We start from the raw sequence: 21,772 nt of genomic DNA, 5'->3' as shown, positions 1-21,772 counted from the left end.
AGGCCTATAGATATTTTCCTAGTGTCTCTGGTAGCTTATGTTATTTCACACAATGTTTCAGTAATTTACTGTAGGCTACATACTTGGAAAATTCAGTTAGATAGTGTTGGATATGAAAGTCTTTTTTTTTCAACAAGTAGTTCTAGCCTATTATACAGGGGAGAGACACTGATTCATAACATCTGACTAAATTCATGTAACTTTCCAATCCTATGGACTTTTGAATAATATTCAAACAAAAGTTAATTGGAACGATAAATACCGCTATTAACCGGTTATCTAAAATTGAAAATAACGTTTTCATTCTGGAAAAAGTGAAATTGGTTTTGTTCCCGTTTTTGGTTACGTTCTTCCAAAAATTGTGTTTGTTTCCGGTTTTCATTTTTGCTCTTTGAACTGTTTCTAATCCCTGCTTACAAATATTCTCTCAAGGGGATGAGCCTTTGAACTCAGCAAAAAGCTTCAAGTAAAGCTGAAGCCAGACACCACGGTGAGTTTTTGGGATGTGCCCCGAGAACCTGGCATCCTCCTGCCCACCCGCTGTTTTGACAGGGTGGGGTGGGGGAATGGGATCAATACCAGGCATCTAGCCATAATGATTACTGCTTGTCTGATAGCACCATGCTGTAACTATACCCCTACATGCTGTAAATTACGCTAAATGCTCCATTGATTTAGTGGGTGGTTTCACTCTTTGGTAGTGGAGTCTATGAGCAACCAGACACCATAAGAACTGCTATCTTTGCTCTCTACCTACTTGCGTCTGCTTCACTAATGCCCTCTTGGATGGATTACTGTATGTGCATAAATTTAATACCAGGACTTGCCAGGCAGGTAACATACATCCATTAGTGTTGATGACTTCTGCTATTCAGAGGTGGTCATTTGTCTTCAGAACAGATCAAATGGGCTTCAAATGAACTTGACATTATTCCATCGGCTGCTATTTTATAGGTCCTCCTTGAGCTTCTTACACTTGCACTCATTTCCCCTACCTCTCCCCAAACACCACCCTTCTGTGAGTCAGAGAACAGAGTCTACTTGACTGGCGCTACAATCCTGTCAAAAATATAGACATAACATCTCTTAACTATCCCTTGAAGCAACACAACTTATTTCTCATATTTCTCATAACTATAATTTGAATGGTATGTGGACTCCATTGTATGTGGAACCGTATGTCTTAATTCTGATATGCACCTAGACCATGGTATTATACTACTGTATGTAGCTTTGTGGCTTTCAGGAGCATGAATTTTTTCATCAGGATCATGACCTGTTTCGTCAGATATTGTGTACCCCCTTAATGGGTACCCACCCAGTACATTTCAAATAGACAAAAAGGGGAAATCCTACATTGTGTTACTTTAACTGAACTAAAGACATGGGTATCAAATATCCACAGCATGTCACCATCTCCTAATCAATACGATTTAATACCACAAGTGTCTGGTGAGTCAGGTGAGCTCCTGCAAGGAATGAAAACCCCAACCTACAGCTGCACTTTGCCGATGAGATTTGACAGCTCGACAGAGCTTTCGAAAACCTCAATAAATGTTATATCATCCTCAGCTCTGCTAAATAGCCTCATTTTGATGCACTGCAGTAGTGTTCTAATGTCCTGGTGTCCAAGTTTCTGCTGTAAATGACTTCACTGTGATTGTAAATGACAAAATTCAAATGGACCCAATCTCCTAGGGGACAGTGGAGGAAAGCTTGCCAATGCTAATGCAGCCTGACAGGGATGGACCAACACCAGCAGCTGAATCTGCCGAGCCATAGAAAAGCACCTTTCAGACTAGTCCGGTCCATTTGTATTTTTTAGGCCTAGTCAGCAGATGCTTTTACATCGCAGATGCTTATATACAAAGTGAGAGTACAGGGAAGGTACTGAATATGTTTAGTGTGTGTCTTTATGGTAATCCAATCCAATTCAATGGACAGAATCTAATTCAGTCCATGTCTCATTGTTCATTTTTAATGTAGTTATTTTTATGTAACAACAAAAAAAATCTTTTTTTGGGGGTGTGGTAGTTCAGCGGTCGACTCAGGTCTGGACAAAAGCATCTGCTAAATATCCAACTTTTACCTGAAAGTTGAATTTTATTGATACACCCCCATTAACAGTTCACATTGCCTGTTAAAGTGCTTCATAAAGCGCTGAAGCAGGCAAAGTCCCTGGTAGAAGCCCTGTGGCACACTTACAGCCACGCCTAGACAGAGAGGCTCCTTACCTGCAGTGGACAATGATGGGCCCTTTGGTCCTGTTCACCTGTTGCCTGACGATCTGCACAAACTGCAGGATGTTCTCGATGGCGTTGACCGTGGGGACTCCGTGGTCGGGCCAGGACGTGTAGTTCAGGTGCAGCAAATCCTGACTCTCATCAGCCTAAAGGTGGGGATGTTTATAAACCTCATTTAATGGTAAACACTGTGGCGACTGACACACAAACTGTGGGGGTCCCACACGTTGTTAAACATCATATTTGGGCTCTGTCGCAAGCGGCTGCAGCGTCTGTACCAGGTTTGAATTCGACCCGCGGCCATTTCCCAATCCCACCATTCCTGCGGTCATTTCCCAATCCCACCATTTCCGTGGCCATTTCCGCGGTCATTTCCCAATCCCACCCCATCTCTCTCTCCCACTTGCTTCCTGTCATGCTTCGCTTTCCTATCTGAATATAGAAAAAAGCTAAAAAAAAATATTTAAGAAACATACAATTCTAGGACTTTCCAAATTCCCTTGAATTCAAGGACCCAACATAGCATAGTTTGAGACAAAGATCCAGGTTTATTTTCTCAAATTCACAAACTTGAACTGTATTGTGTGGCGTGACGACACAGACACCTCTACAAGGTTTCAACTATATGATACTCACAATGTTGAGGTTGGCAAGGAGCCAAGGACTGATTCTCTTATTCTACTGATTAGATCCTTTCTGTACGGGGTGGAAGCTGTGGCCCACCCCATCATCTCTCTCTCCCACTGGCCTCCTGTCATATTACACTGTCCTATCTAAATAAATAAAGAAACCTTCTGTATTTTATTTTGTGGTTTGATGATACAGACGATTCTACAGGGTGTCAGGTTTCCACTGTATGTCATGAGTCTGGTGTACTGCCCTGAGTATTTCGGGGCTAACGGGGCAACCGGATACTCACATAGTTCAGTCTGAAGTTCCTCACTGTCCAGTCGGCTGACTCCGACTCAGAAAGCATCTCCACGGTGATCTCTCCGTAGGCGACCGGTTCGTCCGTGAAAGGCCAGTAGTGGTCACACTTTACCTGCAAACGTAGTCATGTTAAGAGTAAAGAGTAAAGGGTTAGCGATACGCGAACTCAACAGCCAAAAGAACAGACTGACTGGCTGCAATAGTGTTGTGTGAGTGGGTGCACACTCTGGTTGTTTTCAGGTTATGGAGCCAGAGCTGTGTGGGAAAACCAGAGTTTCTTTTTTTCAGTGTGCACACAGAACGGATCGTTAGCAGATTGTAAGGAGATGTCACAAAAAGGTTACGATTCTTTTTTGACTGATGTGTCGACAAATCTAAACTTTGGCTGTTCAAGAATAAGAGTGTGCAAGAACGTCCAAGAATATGAGAAGAAAAGCTTCCCAGGCTTTAATAGGACCACTGATCATGTAACAGTTCCAGTCGCAGTCAAAGAGGTGGATTTTCAAGTCCGCTTTTTTAAGGATCTGAAACAAAGAGGCTGCTGTATGCATTACTACTGAAAAACAATAGGAGGGGAAATTATCCGAGAAACCTTCTGTGACTCCAGTTCACACCATGACATCACGTAACCTTTTCCACCACCATGTCTCTTTCACACACACACACATACACACACACAAACTACAGATGTGATTCACTATGGGCTTGGCTGCAGCTGTGTGGGAATCCGCCCAAGCCAGCAGGCGGGGGCCAGAGAGAGGCCACCATCTTGTAAAGCCTTTAAAAATCTGTGACTGCTGAATAAGCAAATCCAACTTCAAGGGAAAGCACTGGTGCCAGACCGAGGTGTTGAGCAAGCCTGGACAGTGGTTTTCTCATCTTCTTCACGTAGGGCTACACTCAGCCCAGCTGAAAGCAGTTTGGCCTTCCAACCTGATATCTTTCCAAAACTGAGCTTTCGCTCTGTGGCTGTCCAACTCTTGCGCAAAACCCATTTTCATACACACATACAGTACACATTCTCTCTGACTGACAGTGCGTAAGTGTGCATGTGAGAGTATGTCTCAAGCCTCCCGTAACCTACCCTCCTGCTCTTGTTGTGTGTATGTGTGTATCTGTGCACGTGTGTGTGTGTATGTGTGTGCTGTCAGAGGTACCTGGATTCCTGCTGAGTTTTTGCCTTGCCCACCCTCCTGTGCTCAGTGTGTATGTGTTTGTGAGTGTGTGTGTGTGTCTCCAGTCTACCATAACCTACCCTCCTGCGCTTGGCATGTGTATGTACATGTGTTTGTGTATGTGTGTATCTGTGCACGTGTGTATGTGTGTGTGTGTGTGTGTGTAGTCGTGCAACTCCCATTCCTCACCCTTCTGCGCTCGTTACACTGGGTAAGCATGACGACGATGTGGGACTTCTGCTGCAGCACCATCTTCCAGAAGTCGTTGCGCGTCTCGGGCAGCGGGCCCTGAGTGGCGATGTATTCCCGTGGAGAGTTGTAGCCCTGCAGCCCAGAACATCAAACACACGTTAATGCTGGACACTGCACACTGCATACATATGAGTACATCTAAAATATCGAATACACCTATGCTTACAAGTAAAAGAAAAAGCAGCATTAGAAATAACGTAAAATAAAGTATATAAAGGATAAAGAGGATTTTTCTTTTTCATTTTACGTTTTATACTTTTACTTACAAAGCTCAATCCAGTTTAAGCAATGAACCAATGCTGAGTACTTACAGGTATGTAGTTGGCGTTGATGTAATCTAAGCCTTCATCGTTGTGCATGGTGATAAGTTTGACTCGACTGAAATCATCTGCGTAGAGCCAAAATACCATCTGTTAGTGAGCTGTTCAGGCAGACTTCTGTTATAAAATGACTTTTCATCATGACTTTGTTCTTGATGTAAACATTATACCTCTAAGCTAACCTGCTTTTTATTAGCAACAAGTCCCTTAACCCTAGCATTTCTTAAAGACATTGTTACACACATCACAGAAGAATTAGCATTATCTGTTTATAACGCTAAGTTCTTTTCTAACATGGGCACTCACAGGGCAGGATGTTAGTGTAACGATTTTTGGGCCTGTTTACAGGAAGATCGGCAGCGTCATGAGAGAGATCCAACCCCACACTTTTCAGCTCCTGAGAAAGAGAGAGAGAGAGAGAGAGAGAGAGAGAAAGAGAAAGAAGAAGACGAAGAAACACATCAGTATCAACCAACATGTATAAACTGGATTTCTTTTGGTTCGTCATGCTTGTGTCTTGTTCTTATGAGACAAATAAAGTTTGATGGCAGTGGTTATAATCTGTTCATTCCTTTCAATCATCCTTCTCCATTTTAATGGATGCAGACAAGCAGGGAGACAGACATCTTGTGTTCCCCTTTTTCCCCCCTCGTGCCATGTGATGAGGTGGTAGCTAAAACAGGATTGTCTGTGGTGAGATGAGATGAGATCACCACAGGAGAGAGAGAGAGAGCGAGAAGAAAGAGAGAGAAGAGAAGAAAGAGAGAGGGAGAAGAGAGAAAGACAGATAGCGGGCCCTGGCCCTTACCTCAAACTGCAGGGAGAACTTGTAGGCCGAGTCTTTGCTCATGTCTTTGATGTAGGCATCAAAGTCGTCCAGCTGCACAGGACTGCAGGGCAAAACACACACAAACACACACACACACACGACACACGCGGTGCTGAAGTGAGATATCGGACGTGTGATTTCCTTCAAAGCTGTGGCGCCGGGTCCTACTGACTCTCTGACAACCTCAGTAACCGTCAACAACCAACCCCCCCCCCACATACACACAGTGAAGGGCATATTAAACACACTGTGCTTAACCCCCCCGCGCCCCCACACACACACACACACACACACCCCTGCCCCACACACACACATCTTAAACTGAACTTACTTAATATTAAAACAAAAAACCCTGCAGCATTACTATTAGCATTCTTTTGCCTTCAGGTAGACAAGTGATCAGTGGGAGCCTTGACAAGGCTGTTGACAGGTTTCATTATGCATTGGCTCCCATCAGAGACACTGAACTGATGTAGCTCACTGATGCAAGCTTCCTGATGATTTATGAAGAGACAAGTCGACTTCCACTACCTGGCTGATTTAAGATGACAAGTCAATTAACTTTCCCTGGAAGGCTACTTAGTGTATACACACAGTCTGAAACTATGTGATGGCATATGGGCTACTGTAGGGTATGTGATGACACTGTGGCCACTCTGTGATAGGCCACTTTGTGATAGGCCACTCTGTGATAGGCCACTTTGTGACAGACCCCTCTAATGGAAGAAGCAAGTGCCCAGATCTAAGTGAATTATAGAATTATGGAAGCTAACCTTTTTACTGCTATCATTTGACTTCAGTCAATGCCTCAAACATGTAACGTATTTAACACAATGGCTATCCTGATGACTGGCATTTGGGTTAAAATGATTATGCCACAGAATGTGCAGTGAGTAGATTTCTTTCTCTTTGGGTTGTAAATCAGCGAAAAGATTGAACAGACTGAGTGGGCATGGCACGCAATTAACAGAATGGGACTTAAATTAGACGCAGGCGAAATTCCTCTGCTGCCATGTTCTATAAAGACTCATGTGGCATGTGGTGGAACGATCTGCCCGGTCCGACGCATTCAGAGAAAGCGCGAGCTCTCAGTCAGCTCAGCTCAGCTTAGCTCAGCTCAGCCGTGCATCTGTCCACGCCGCCGCCCGCCCGTTCGTCCGAGGCCCGGTCTGGTCCGTCTGACACTCGGGGGTGTTGTTTACACAGCGGTGGCTGGCGACGCGAACGGAAGAGAGTGAGGAGGTGGGGGGAGGGGTCTTTTGCACGAGACCATGGCGGCGCTCAAAAGCTGCGGCACACGTTCACGCTCGGCTGCAACCCCCCCCAACGCTATCGCGTCAGTTACGCCTCGCTGGCATCCTATCCCACTCCCGCCGCCGCCAGCCTCCCGACACACACACACACACACACACACACAGACACACACACCACATCTGTGGTATGGCTGTACAGTAGCAAGCATACACGGCCAGGGGCAACACTCATACTAGGTCATATAGGGTAAAGCACAACCTGGTTCCCTCTTCCCATAAACATCTCTCTACACCTCTCCCTCTCTCTCTCTCTCTCTCTCTTGCAAAGCAAACTGTTAGTAAAAGCAGTGTTACCTTGTTAGTTTCCTTTTCTTTAATGCAGTCTTGCTCCTATGGAAACAAAACAAATATGCAAAATATTTTGACAGAGCCACATTCATACTCTAATACAATCCTACAAACAAATGTTAAGTTAAAATGATTAAATTCATATTAAGCCTTCTAAGGTAAGATTTGAAGAGTTAAAGTATCAAAACTACAGACTATAAACTCTTCCATAAAACTAAGCTAAATTAGTATATCATCAATATAGTACTATAAAGTAAGATTAAGCAAGAGTATTAAAAAAAACACAACTCATGATAAAGTGAATGCCATCATTCATCAACGTCGACACATCACACACCATTACTACTGCAGACCATCACATCTCGCCTACGAACTGCTGGTTGCTGCACAGCACACAAAGGGGGAAGTAACGTAACATGCATGGTGATTCAACCTGGGCAGCCATTAACACTCTACACTGAGCAATCAGGTCAGAGGGTCAGACAAGGACTCTGATCCTCCCTCCACACATACACACACAAGCACTCACCAGCCCCCATTATCGGTTAATGTATGCATCCAGGCATTCACCCCAACATGCGATACGAGGCGACACGAAAAGAACAACTACTTGTCTACTAGCATTCTACAACCAGGCTCATCTACGGAAACAACACTAAATTGCATTCGCTCCTAACCTCTACTCTCTGAGGAGGTAAACACTACGACAAAAAACCCAGAAGTGTTTTCAAACAAGTGCTAAGCAGGCAAGGATAGCAAAGCGGAAACTCCGCCAATGTTGTTAGCCCCATGCAGTTAGTAATGTTTAAGTAGAGTGTGAGTGTGTCAGAGTGAGATGTCCAACACGGTGCTTTAGTGCAGGGGTGTGACCACTGGCAAAGCCACACCAGAACCATTTTCCTCGTCTTTCTCCAGATGCTCCAACTGGCTCCAACCGGCTCCAACCAGCTAAAGTGTTTGTATTGCCAATGTGTGCAGAACTACATGTACACCACAACAAGTTAGACAGCTATTTCTTAGCATAATGCTTCAGAATGAATTCCTATTGGTTTATAAGTGAGATCTGGAAAAGAGAGGAGTCCGGTATGGTGTTTTTTTGTCTGTGGTGGAAGAAGAAGAAAGCAGTCTGTGGCTTTGCTACACATGCCCCCAACCCCCCCCCTCCCAGGATGCAGCTTTCTCTGGATCGTCAGTGCTTACTTACCACGGATTAATATAAAAAGCCAAAAGATAGTCAGTCCATAGGCAGGATGGCAGAAGAGTAAGGAAGGCAAAGAAGCTCCTTCGCCTGAAGGGGTTCAAATAAAATGAATACAAAAATAAAAAAAAAAAAAGAAAATAATAATCACACCAAGAGGGCAACAAGTTGGGACAAAACATGGTGGTCCATTAGTTTCGGTGGCAGACAGAGACTGGGAGGTACTTTAAATTAGTGACTGATACAAGGGTTAATGTGACATGCAGTCTATGGCTGTCTGTTCCTTAATGTCGAATTACATTACAGTTGCAGACATAAAAAAACAAAAAACCTTTTGGTAATTCCTCACTAGATATCTATGCCTTCCACCTGTTCCATTCAGAGAGAGGCTGTTTTTATGGTTGGGCCACAGCTTAGCGGGCACACAACACAATGCTTCATTGAGTTTACATATTTGTTTTGTAAAATGTATTTTTTACATTTAAAAAATACATGAAAAATAAATAAACAAATAGTGGCAATGGCTGTTGTTATTGTTTTGCATCATAAGAGCAATGCTTGCAAAGCAAAGTTAAAGCTTTGATGACAGAAACTGTTGTGAAATATTCACTGGCCAACATAAAAAAAAAATCAGACAATATTACTAAATGGAAAAAGATCTATTTTCTTTATAAATACCCTCACTGTCATGTCTTTGAGAACAACAAGATAACAACCCTAACCTACCTAATGATACTATAACTCACGACAAAACAAGGGCACACCAAACCCAAACTCTACAACTGCTCTCTCATAACATGGACATGTACACAGTTTGCATTTGACATGTACACTCTTTACAAAACAGTCAATTCAGCCAGAGGAATGCATCCAATTTGACAGGTTAAAAGCCAAGATCTGCCTTAACTGACCGTCTTTAAGCTCTTATATTAATCATTTGAACGCTTCATTGGAACCGTGCCTGCAGAATGACAATGGGTGTCTGCCTAATAGTGTCCACGCTCCTACAGTAAATGCTACAGCTTCAAAATCCACAACTGCAAATGATATTTTAGGACTGACTGCTTGCTTCTGCTTAGGCACTCAAGCCCCCTTTGTCCAGCCTTTCCTGTAAATATCTCAAAATGGTGTATTAGTTTAAAAAAATAAATAAAAGTAATATAAGATGTAGATCTGTACATTACATCACTGGGAGTGGGTATGTTCTACAAGCATTTTAATTCACGGATATCCAGCCCAGCTCCTAAAAGTTGTGTCTCGTAAGTATTTTCACCCTGGGCTGCCGTAAGCACATCATGTAATCTTCCAAAATCCTCTCATTCCCATCTCGGACTACCAGGAGGAAGAGGGGGAAAAGGTGGCTTTTCCACAAGCGCCTCTCTCTTTCCTGCCGTCTCATCATGGAACAACACAGGCTGAGAGGCCGCCATGTGTGCCCTAAACAAATGCCTGATCAAAAATCTCTGCAAGGGTCCATTGTGCAGCCACAGATGTTTGTGTCTGAGGGGTTCTTGTTTGCGGAATGACAGCAGTCGTAATCCAATTTTTTGAGGATTTGTGGGGGACAAAAAAAAAAACAGATATTTGGATACTTAGGCCTTCCTCTTTAGCCCTGTAAAAATATGATTTGACGGGGCCGTTTCTGAATTATTTTTATATTGTAACTGCATACACACCCTTACACCCTGGGTTGTCAGTGACACATTATAATAATAAGGTGTGAACTCCACAGAGGAAGTCAATTGCATGAGTAACTGATCATCATTTCCTGTGTGACACTGAAATGGATGCATGGAAGCAAATTTGGGGGTGCAGTGTGCAGACTGAACTCCTACCAGTTATAGGGCATCTTGCCATCCCTCTCGAAAGAGGCAAAATTCACAAACGTCTCTGCGCCACACTCCCTGCAAAGAGAAACGAAATTACACATGACAGTAAAAATAACAGAACCAGGCCACCACTGAAGAAATATAGCTCACATTGGTTTATTTTTCCAGGAAGTCAGTTTTGACCATTCAGCACTGTATTTAAAAAAGAGGAAGATAATACCACCATCTGCTGATAAAACATATTCCCCACAGAAGAGATGGGTTACAGCAATAATAATAGTCAAATCAAAAATCCTTTAGAGCTTTATCAACCGTCTCTGGTCAAAAGTTTTATTGAGGGGCTGCCCATAGATATAGAAACCCCATATAGCCCCATAGATAATATCTAGGCTTCTCTAATATAGGTATATGTATACGTATATGGGTTTCTAGGTCTATGGGACTGTTCACTGGATGTGTAATAGGCAGCTGTAGGACAATGCAGATTATGAGTGCTGTTATATGATGCCTGCATTTGTATGCCAGTTGTGTGTGCGTGTGTGTGTATGTGCGCGTGAGAGAGAGAGAGAGAGAGAGAGAGAGAGAGAGAGATGAGAAAGAGTGACAGCAAGAGAGAGAGAAAATAGACTAGTGTAATGTGATACAAATACAGTATTGCAGTCTATGTATGTGTTTGTGTGTGTGCATGTAGTGAGCGTGAGTGTGAACGTATGTATGTGTAAGTATGTGTTTAATGCAGTGTGTGTGTGTGTGTGTGTGTGTGTGAGAGAGTGTGTGTGTGTGTTTGCGTCTGTGTTTACCTGGTCATTTGCATGTGTTTCTTGCGCAGTACCAGTAGGAATAGCACCAGCAGACTGATAAGAAGCAGGCTCAAGATGGCCAGAGCCGAGATAGCTGCCACGCTGGGATTCATCTCCCTCGCTGAACACACACACACACACACACACACACACACACACACACACACACACAGACACACACACACACACACACACACACACATAGAGAGATAGAGAGAGAGAGAGAGACATAATTACTCAAACTAATTAATCTATTATAAAAAATAGTTACTAATCGTTGAGCTTCTACAGTCGTATACTGTATATGTTTGAGTGTGCTAGTATTAGACTGTACCTAGAGTGGTGATGGTGATGTAGGCTGGGTCGCTGGGCGTGCTGTAGCTGATCCCGATCACGCTGCAGTTATAAGAGGAAGCCGGCAGTAGTCCCACCACTGTGGCTACATGGGACTGGGACGTCTGGGGCTCTCTGGACTACAGGAAGAGACAAGGGACAAATTAAGTGTATGTGAGATAGTGACATAGACGGAAGACGGTAGGCTAATGTATCCACATGTAAGTCAATCTCTACATTATTTGTATGTACAAGCAAAGAACACAAGCCACTCTTTAGAGAGGCTCAAACAAGAAGCTGCTCCTAACAGCTCTGCACCAGCCATTAATCCTCCACATTATTTGTTCATAACTCATAACTCACTCTTTTCACTCATTTCACACTGGCGATGTGGCGAGAGGTCTCAATAGACCTGACCATGTTAAACATGACCATGTACTGTACTCATTACTGAGGGAATTCCTAAGTGCATAACCTGGTTAGAAGGCTCAACTCCCGACCCTGTCTGTAAACTCTTCAGGTAATGGGTGTCTATGGGAAGAGCACACCTGCTGACAGCCAGAGCAGATGGACTGTCAGTGTGAGCCCACGACGTCAGCCATGACATCGCATATCTTCCCCTGACATCCCCAAGGGTCCTTACCGCCACCATAGCAACGGGATGAGTCATTCACATTCCACTCCCTCGCTATGCGCTATCTTAATGACGCTAATAAAGAATGGGGCCATTTTGACAGCCCCCGCCTCCACGCCTCCGCCTCCCTCCCAGGAAGGTGTCTGGACGACCTGACAACACAAATCCACAGGAGCCGAGGTGGAGAAAAGTCCTGCTGTGCTGCGCTGTGCCAGGCAGCGGGCTCATCGCCAAACAGTGCTGCCGTGGAGCCACTGAACAGCCCAAAACAGCAGAACGATAACAAATAGCATGAGCGATAAAACTGGGGACATGTTTCATGTCGGCAGACTCAAGAGAAAGAGGGGATGGGTGTGTGTGTGTGTGTGTGTGTGTGTGTGTGTGTGTGTGTGTGTGTGTGTGTAGGGGGAGTCTGTAAGACTGGGGAGAGTGTGGGTGTGTGTAGAGGTAGACTGTTTGGAAAGCTTCGATTGACATGCATAGCAACACTGAGAACAAAGCAAGGGGCCGGTATAAAACTCCACCTGATACCATGAGTCACACATTAGACTTCACTTAGGAGACCACTATAGCAATGAGACATAAGAATGCATTAGGACTGTTTGGACAGCTGAACTGAACCCTGCATTAACATAATGCATTGGGATGGTCTCCACTGTTGGCTTGTAGCTGAATGCCAGTATCAAGTACGGAGCCAAAAGATATTGCATACTGCACTATGCATCATGTACTGGTACATTGGCATTGATGCTACACATTACTGTCACTACACATGAATCAAAAATTCAGCAAGCAATTTAGAATAAACAGAATATCCCAGTATAACTTGGAAGGGATGGATAATCCCTTCACTTCAGACCCTCTCTTCTGAGCTTTACAGCTGATAATCATATCACTTTACGAATCTGCAGTAGACGGGCTTGAAGCAAAATGCTAAACTCTTAAAGCAACAGCATGCTACAACTTGATACTTTTTAATATATGTTTTATAGGCCACTATATTTCTGGTATCGTGGTATCATGGTATACAGCTACTGTCATGGGAAGAGCAGATAAACATGCAAGTCATTCATGACGATGTACTATTAGTTCTGTGGTTCCACAAAAGGAGCTTTTAAAGTATGACATAAGCAAAATTATTCTCAGAAGACACCAGTTATCATGTTTGCAAGCTTTTCACCCTGCTTACTGAGCTGTTGTTGGTATTTTCAAGAGTTTTGCATGTGTTTTAGTTAGCTTGCTAGTTTTAGATCTCAACTCTTTTCTGCTGCTGTAATGTCCCACAAAGCAGCAAGACTGGGACAGAAATGGTGGCTGTGCAGTGTTGAGGATCTACAGAGAGTTTCAGACTGAAGCTGATCTTCACTCCTCTGCTACTCACTGCAGTTCTCTCTCCTTCATTAAAATATATACCACTTTGACAGCTACTCACCCATCGAATTTCCTGATATAGACCCATTTCAACAACACATCCTAGACAGAATACATCTCTACAACAGTCCCCTTCATCTAACATCATAAACTCTTGTTTAGTCTGTGGTCCATAGTCTTTCATAATAGTAAGGTTGCTCTCACACGAGAACACATACAAACACTTCTCTCCCTCCTCTCACTCCAGCAGGTCAAACGTGGTGTGTCTTTACCTTGAGTTCTTTGTTGGGTCCGAGCGGCTTGCAGAAGATCTGGTAAAAGTCCACAACCCCCTCCTCACTCCAGAGGAGTGTCACGGCCGTGTGCGTGGCGTTGACGGCATACAGGGACTTTGGCGGCGCTGGTTCTAAGCGGACACAAAACACAACGCAATACACTGAGTCAAAAGTAAAAAAAGACTCTTAGAAAGCTGAGTAGCTCTGTGAGGAACTACGTGACTTCCTCAAAGAGGAAAAAAGAGAAAGAAAAAACTTTCAGTACAAATACAGGAGGGAATTCAATTACATATTTCCTCCAGAGGGTGGACAGTGAGCACTGGAAAAAATAAATACTGTAAAGTATACATCAAATATGTCACATCACCAATTTGAAAGAAAAACACTTTGGTTAACTAATTTTAAATAAACTTTAAAATTGTATGCCATTTTAGAATACTGATAAGAAGTCCTCTTGGCATAGTGAACATTCAAACTCACAGTTCTACATTAAGGGAGCTTGCATACTTACATAATAGCGTACAGTATGTACTAGGCAGCCTGACTCTAGTTATGTTAGAAGCTGAAAGTTGAAACACACATACTTTCTCTCCCTCTCTAAGGAGAATCCATGCACTGCTCGGATACACAGATTTTTTTTCGGATCAGTTCTTCCTAAAACATCAAAGTCAAACATCTGACTGAGGCCGCGCTCTATGCCTCGCTGGCGGGGGTAATTGTCAGAAATATATTTTAACTCCAAGACAATAAAGCTCACCAAAGAGGATAATCTCAGGGAGATAAGTGTCAGACTACTGTCAGTCAGATATTTGCCTCTGCTGCTTCTGCAACACCTTATCCTTTGAAACAAGAAACACTGAAGCTTATTGTATCCCTAGCTTCTTTGGTCTGGCACAAACTACAATAGCTTACAATTGATATGAATAGTGGTCTGGTCCAGATACCTACACATTAAAGATAATACTTCATTATAAACAGATCATAAATTGTGATTTTACTGTATTGTAAATACAATTGGGTTAAAAGACATGTGTCTCATGCATCATTTTGAAATGGTTTCAAGAGTATACATAGACACCAATAAACTAATTGCATACTTCTCATACACAAGTACTGTATGTAGACACACTATACCTCTCTCTCACACACACACTACACCTCTCTCTCACACACACACTACACCTCTCTCTCTCACACACACACTACACCTCTCTCTCTCACACACACTACACCTCTCTCTCTCTCACACACACACTACACCTCTCTCTCTCACACACACTTCACCTCTCTCTCACACACAGGCACTCATAGACACACTTCTCTGTGGATCAGAATCTTGGTCATTGTTTTTTAAGAAGCCCATGCAGCTGTTTGCTGGTGACTGACCGGCTGACGGACACTCACCCAGCTTGATGATATGGGGCATCGAGGTGTTGCGTCCGCGTTCGGTGCAGGCAGTGACAGTCAGGTTGTAAATGTCCCCCGGGGGCAGTGCCATTGTGGTTTTCATCATGGTTCGCGTCACCTGGTGAGAATGGGACGAGGCAAACTGACAGTTAATCAGCTGTCCTATTCAGCAAGGCTGAAGTCATGTCTCGTGGAGAGGGATCAGGGAGAAGAGCATGCCACGAACTATGAGACATGAGATCAGTTATCATTAGGGCCGGCCTACTACATTGGAGTGGGCCAGTAGAAATGTTGGGTGAGCAACATAGTAAAGCGGTCAAATTGAATCAAAATTGACATAAACAAAACAAACAAACAAACAAAACAAATATCGGTACTACATAGCACTATAGCTGCCTGGCTACTTTAGCTTGTTGGGTGCAGCAACTCGTGACTTTGAGAAACTGAGATCTACTGTATGTGAAAAATGGCCAGAGTTTTCCTTTAAGGCAAGGAGGGGTGTTCACATGTATCTAACATACATAGTCCTACTGCACAGCTATGTACCAGCTAGCTACCATTACTAGATATACATCCTTAAAAAACATTTCTTTAGATTATTTAAATCATTGCTGACAAGGCCGTTTTTTCTGCTCTGTAATTACTTAACCCTGTGGTTATCTGAAAGCTGGGCGGGTATAACCCCTAATGTCTAACTGTGACTGGTGTTTAAGTGGTTACAACCATGCTGTCTTCGCTCAGAAAAACACATGTCTGTGAGATGGACAATTGACATCATTAGCCACTAGTCTTGTCCTCCTCCAAAAAAGGTGGGCAGACATCAGGCCCAAGCAAGACAGAGAGGGTGGGATCGATACTACAGTACATGTCCACCAACCCTTTGAGTCATGCATTGTCTAGAGAGTGAGAGAGAGTGAGAGTGAGAGAGAGAGAGAGAGAGAGAGAAAGAGAGAGAGAGAGCTCAGCTTACAGCCAGCTTCCTCTCCTCCTCTGATAAGAGCCCCAGATCACTGGCCAGGGCCAGACAGAGCTCCAGGCCAAATAAAACATTAGCTATTCGGATTCAACTCTCAGATGTCTGTTAGTTACAGTAAAAAAAAGAATGAAAGAAAAAAGATTTTTTGTGACTTTCTCTGAAAAACAGTTCCAGTAAATACTGAAAGTGATCTGAGAATGTAAATGTGTTAAGGGTTAAGCCTCAGAACGCAAAACAGTCTAGCTTATGTCTTTTTGAGTGATCTAACGGATTTTCAGCCCGAAATATGCTTATCCATATTTCCCAAGAAGAGAAGCAACTTCCCGTTTCCAAACAGATTCCCCTTGCAAGGCAGTCTCTAATACCAGCAGGATATATCTAATACCAGTGTCAAATAAAACAATTATTCAATAAAAAAAAATAACACAAAGAACAACACATAAAACAAGTATCTATTTAAATATAACAAAAAAGAATATAACATCATAAAAAAAATTAAATAAAAACTGTGAAAGGAGTTTAAGGAAAATGTCTGAAATTCTCAAACATTTTTGGCGCCATGATGATTATCTATTTTAAAAATGGCCCGGCCCGGTAATCCTTGGGAATCGTGACGGTGACTTACATCGGTGGAGAAGCGTTTCCGGGTCCCCTTTTTGCCCTCGGCCACGACCTGCCAGTGCAGCATCCTGGAGTGGGAGAGGTCGGTGAAGAGGTCACCGTATGTCCAGCGCACGTACAGCTGACCGTGGGAGTAGTCTACAGATGAGATATGGGGAGCCTCTGGAGCTAGAGGGGCAGATGGAGAAAGAGAAATGAAAAGAGAAAGGCAGATAGAGAGATAGAGAGATAGATAGATAGATAGATAGAGAGATAGATAGATAGATAGATAGATAGATAGATAGATAGATAGATAGAGAGATAGATAGATAGATAGATAGATAGATAGATAGATAGATAGATAGATAGATAGATAAAGGGAGAGAGAGACAGAGAGAGAGAAGTGAGAAAGGGGAAAAGAGAAAAAAACAAAAGAACAGTTGTAAACAGAAGATAGATATTGAGAGAGAAAGAGAGGAAATATACAGTAAGACAGATATGGGTGTAAAGAGAGAAAAGGACAGAGATAGAGAGAGAGAGATAGAGAGAGAGAGAGAGAGAGAGAGAGAGAGAGAGAGATAGAGAGAGGTCACAACATTTTAGGTTAAAACATTTGTCTGTACTTTACAAGCCATTTTTAGAGCTTCATTTTTTTATTTGAATCCTCTCCATTCATCCTTTGACACTATTAATTACATGCTATTACCATTTTGATGTGTTCCATTAAAGTTTCACTCCATCCAACACATAAAATGCTTTCAAAGTGAATTAATAAATTAATAAAGTCTGTGACGTTAATGGAAACATTTGTGTATTATCACAACAGATGGACATCTCTGTAAAAGCACAGATCAAAAACCCACACTGCAAAATCTGCAAACATTTGGCACTAAAGTACCCCAACAATATGACTCAAAAACTATTTTCGTATCTCACCCCACCCACCCTGAATGCCCTCGGAGCACAGGGTTACCTGTGACAAAGTTCACCGTGGAGCTGTCGCAGCAACTGTGGGACGGGTCACCCCAGGTCACCATGGTAACACGGAAGTTGTAGTACCAGGCGGGCAGCAGGTCAGTGACTCTCTGTGGGCGAGGGAGGGGAGTGGGACCTTGAGGATCCTGTGTTTCCATGGGTACAGTGCTCATCGAGCAATAGAACATGACCAATTCTGTTCTACAAACTAGTTAGTAAGACTTGTGTTGTGTGCATTATAGGTTTATGTGCACTATACTGTATGTGAGTGTGTGTGTGTCATCTGAATGAACAGCACAAGCCACCTCCTTCAAATGGCAATACTTTTTTGCCACTATGTTATAAACTTTTCTGAGACCTTTCAGCTTTGTCATTGACTTTGCACAGCCTGACAGCAAATCCCCAGTTATAATCAGGAGCAGATGGCTTTCTGTCACACTGCTTCCCTGAGGACTGCTGTCAGTGTAGTGGATAGAGTGTCACAAACACATCAAAATAAAGTATCATTTTCAATGTAAAGACTAACTGATCTGCATCCTTAATGCTATGTTTAATCACTAAAGCTCACAAATTGCTATGTCTGGGTATTAGTCTACCACTTTGATGCTATCTCTCTCTCCCTCTCTCCCTCTCTCTCTCTCTCTCTCTCTGTCTCGTTCTGTTTCTCGACAAAAACATCATGTGGTGTCCAAATTAAATGCCTCCATTATCTGCCATCACCCGACTGGCGTAATTAGGACGTGTGGAGCAAACACTACTCATGGTAATGGAGATGTCGGCTGGCAGTAGCCTGGCAGGGGGAATAGATTATAGTGGAGGGCATCGGGTCATTACGGTATCGCCCATCCAGAGGCCCTGGCTCTGCGCTCCAGCCAGCCAGTGTGGACAGTGATGGACGATGACCTGGGCAGTAACTAAGTCACTGATTCACAGCCATTCAACCAATCTCCTTTTTAGATTGTAGTCTTTGCAAATGCCTTATAAGATAGTTTATAGCAAAGATTCTAGAGCGGAGCTCTGTTCTAGAATCTTTGGTTTATAGTAATTTGTTATGTTTAGGATACACTGTTTTTTTAAATACAATAAATACAATCTGAGTTACTTACTCAATGTATTAAAAATGCATTAAACATGATATTTTTGTCTGCAATACTGCTGATCTTCATGAAACATCTGGAAATTGCCCATGGCCCATTGAGCAATTGTGTCAGTAGGTCTTGGATGACAGAACAAAGACTCCCATATGAAACCGTGCAATTAGCAAAGCTGCAGAGCCTATCACCTCAGAGCTGAATTAAAGCAACTGGCATGGTGTATTGCTTACAGTAAATCAACACTATGCTTTAATCCTCAGCTTTCAACGGTTGATGTTTTAGACCATAAAAGGTAGTTTCGACCTTGCTAGTTTTCACCAAAATTCCCTTAGAGCTCTCTGAAGACAACACACAACAGGACTTTTACCGTTTGATCTTCAAAAAAAGGCTGTCAGCTCCTGCTTGCACTTACCACAGAGGCGATGACAGAGGCGGTGGCGGCAATCTCGTAGTAGGTGGTCCACTCAGATACCAGCGTGACGGGGTTGAAGAAGAACGTCTGCAGCACATATTTGCGGAAAGCGACATGGTACGGCCTCTGCCAGCTCAGGATGACCGCCGTGGGGCTGAGAGGGTACACCACCAAGTCCCGCACTCCTGTTGGCTCTGATGTGGTGACAAACAGCACGTTAAGCAAATCAGGAACAAGACTGAAGACAAATGACATGCCAATGTTTTTTGTAATGTTTTGTAATGTTGCAATGCTGAGTTGGTGGACCAACATGTCGTATTGCACTCCTTTTGGCTCTAATGTGATGACAGACGGCAAGTTAAGCCAATCAGGAACATGATTGGTGATATATGACCAATCAGAACTAAAGGATGACTCACCGATGTCGATGATGACTGGCTCAGAGGGCGGGCTGATGAGAGGGCCGTTGGTGTGGTACACCACCACCCTGTACTGTGCACCTGGCATCAGATTTGTGATGACATCACTAGTGATGTTCTCCTGCAGCAATTCATATATGGACAGAAGATGTTTGAACACAAAACTCCACAGGGAAGTCGTTATTCAAGTGTCAGACATTGACAAACAAGTCACAAGTTGGTTCTCAGGCACAATCCTACACAAACACACACAATGCCTCCCTGGGCCCTCATTTAAATGGTTGGCAAAGTGCAACAAGCATGTTCATGCACAAGAACTTAGTATTTAACTTAGTGTACTGTATTGTATTATGATATTGCATTGTAAACTGAGCTCACCTCTGAGCAGTACAGGTATGTGATCTCCATAAGCTGATATGTCTATGTGTTTGTACTGTACTGTATATTATGATATTGTATTGTAAGCTGAGCTCACCTCTGAGCAGTACGTGTTCTCCATGCGCTGGCTCAGACTGGGCTTGAGGCAGGTGAGGGACAGCACAGACACCAGGCTGCCGTTGTGGCTCTCGGCGGAGGGTGCCCAGCTGACCGCCGCCGTGCTGGAGCTCAGCATGCGCACGTAGACCGAGTGCGGACGCTCCGTTGGCTGCTCCAGCCACTTGCCACTGGGGCCTGAGGACACGACGGACAGACAGCTGAGAGTCAGTTTGGAAGGACAGGGCAATAACACTGAGTCTTCATGACCAAATTCGACTCAATGACACTCTAGTTTCAGTTTGGTTGGTATTACTGCTCATTTGTTTTTCTTATATACAACTTGTTGCCACAGTTATTTCAGTGTATACAGCAGTGCATTGCCAAGATTTTGAAATGCACTAAAAATATGTCATGTGTAGCAAATAGCTTTCATATGGAAGTAACCCAAAATACTTGTCTCCAGAAGACTACATGAATCATAAATCAAAAGGGTATTGTCAAGTTCCATGGTTTCAAATGTGCTTTTAAAATGTATGAAGCATTTCGATGAGAGTCTATGGACCCTTCCATGTAAATCCTCTGTAAGCATAGGCATTACTTTGCTTCCTTATACATGAATAAAGGCCTGACCTGGGCCTGATCCATTATTCAGTGGAGATTTCCCATCCCAAATGCAATTCCACCCCAGACTAGCTTAAGCCCCATTCTTGAGCTCAGTGAGCATGGTCAAGACAGAGACAGCAGGCCAGACAGCCAGTTCAGTAAGCAAATAGATAGATAGATAGATAGATAGATACATACATACATACATACATACGTACATACGTACATACATACATACATACGTACATACATACATACATTCATACATACATAGATAGATACTGTAGCTATGGTAGATTCACTATTGTGTGTGGTTTATTCTATTTGTATGTGTCGTGTGAGCTACTGGATGTCTGAATTTCCTTGGGGGTTAATAGAGTATCTATCTATCTAGTGAGGAGGACGTACTGAGGTAGAAGGTGAATCCCGTGTCAGCCATGCTCTCCCGAGCATCACAGTCTCCGGAGGAGCTGAGAGTAGCCACCTGCACGCGGTACGTTCCCGGTTCCGTCAGTTCGGTGAAGAACTCGTGAGTGTTCTCATCCACTGTGGCAGTTTCAGTAGAGTTCCCTGTGAATTACATTGTGTATTTAGACCACAAGAATCCTGGACTTATAGTTTTACTCAACCGCTTTGGTGCATTTCACAGATCATCATTAGTGTTTGCACAACAGTCAAGTGCCAACTGCACCACACAGTGGATTAGCTACAAGAGCACATAACTTAACATAGCACATAACTGAAAAAATGTATGCCAAACAATGTGTACAACTGTCCATGCCATCAGAATGACAAGTTCCTGTGTCATTAGTTTTCTGTCAGCATTTTCTAATGAAAATGTACACGGCTTTAGTTTTCCTGATTACAAAAAGTTACACATTACTGTGTGCGGCAGGATTCATATTTACAGTACATTGTTTGTACTGTAGTCTACTGCCAGACCATGTCATACAGGAGAAGAAAGACCAGACTAAAAAGACCAGACTGTTTTACAGTATAGCAGTTCCTTCCAAAAAAAA

The 21,772-nt window shown here is 43.2% G+C and overlaps 1 protein-coding gene across 4 annotated transcripts in view; it reads right to left on the bottom strand.

Moving 5' to 3' along the window:
• Positions 1-21,772, bottom strand: part of ptpro (protein tyrosine phosphatase receptor type O) — a 58,165-nt gene that overhangs the window by 3,352 nt on the left and 33,041 nt on the right. Inside the window, exons 6-24 of one of the 4 annotated variants that reach the window (XM_042078380.1) lie at positions 21,162-21,323; positions 20,149-20,345; positions 19,674-19,794; positions 19,255-19,448; positions 17,747-17,858; positions 16,799-16,962; positions 15,195-15,315; positions 13,788-13,921; positions 11,512-11,650; positions 11,178-11,298; positions 10,384-10,452; positions 8,555-8,638; positions 7,357-7,392; positions 5,729-5,810; positions 5,227-5,317; positions 4,912-4,988; positions 4,538-4,672; positions 3,163-3,285; positions 2,235-2,389 (exon numbers count right to left, since the gene is read on the bottom strand). In XM_042078380.1, the coding sequence (XP_041934314.1) occupies positions 2,235-2,389; positions 3,163-3,285; positions 4,538-4,672; positions 4,912-4,988; positions 5,227-5,317; positions 5,729-5,810; positions 7,357-7,392; positions 8,555-8,638; positions 10,384-10,452; positions 11,178-11,298; positions 11,512-11,650; positions 13,788-13,921; positions 15,195-15,315; positions 16,799-16,962; positions 17,747-17,858; positions 19,255-19,448; positions 19,674-19,794; positions 20,149-20,345; positions 21,162-21,323 (2,317 nt within the window). The remainder of the gene's footprint in view (positions 1-2,234; positions 2,390-3,162; positions 3,286-4,537; positions 4,673-4,911; positions 4,989-5,226; positions 5,318-5,728; positions 5,811-7,356; positions 7,393-8,554; positions 8,639-10,383; positions 10,453-11,177; positions 11,299-11,511; positions 11,651-13,787; positions 13,922-15,194; positions 15,316-16,798; positions 16,963-17,746; positions 17,859-19,254; positions 19,449-19,673; positions 19,795-20,148; positions 20,346-21,161; positions 21,324-21,772) is intronic. The other 3 variants (XM_042078381.1, XM_042078382.1, XM_042078383.1) reach the window with 3 other exon arrangements.

The sequence above is a fragment of the Alosa sapidissima genome, chromosome 22, assembly GCF_018492685.1.
Source record: "Alosa sapidissima isolate fAloSap1 chromosome 22, fAloSap1.pri, whole genome shotgun sequence".
Classification (NCBI taxonomy): Eukaryota; Metazoa; Chordata; class Actinopteri; order Clupeiformes; family Clupeidae; genus Alosa; species Alosa sapidissima.
Note: the sequence above shows the minus strand (reverse complement) of the source record. Positions and strands in the feature narration are given on the sequence as shown.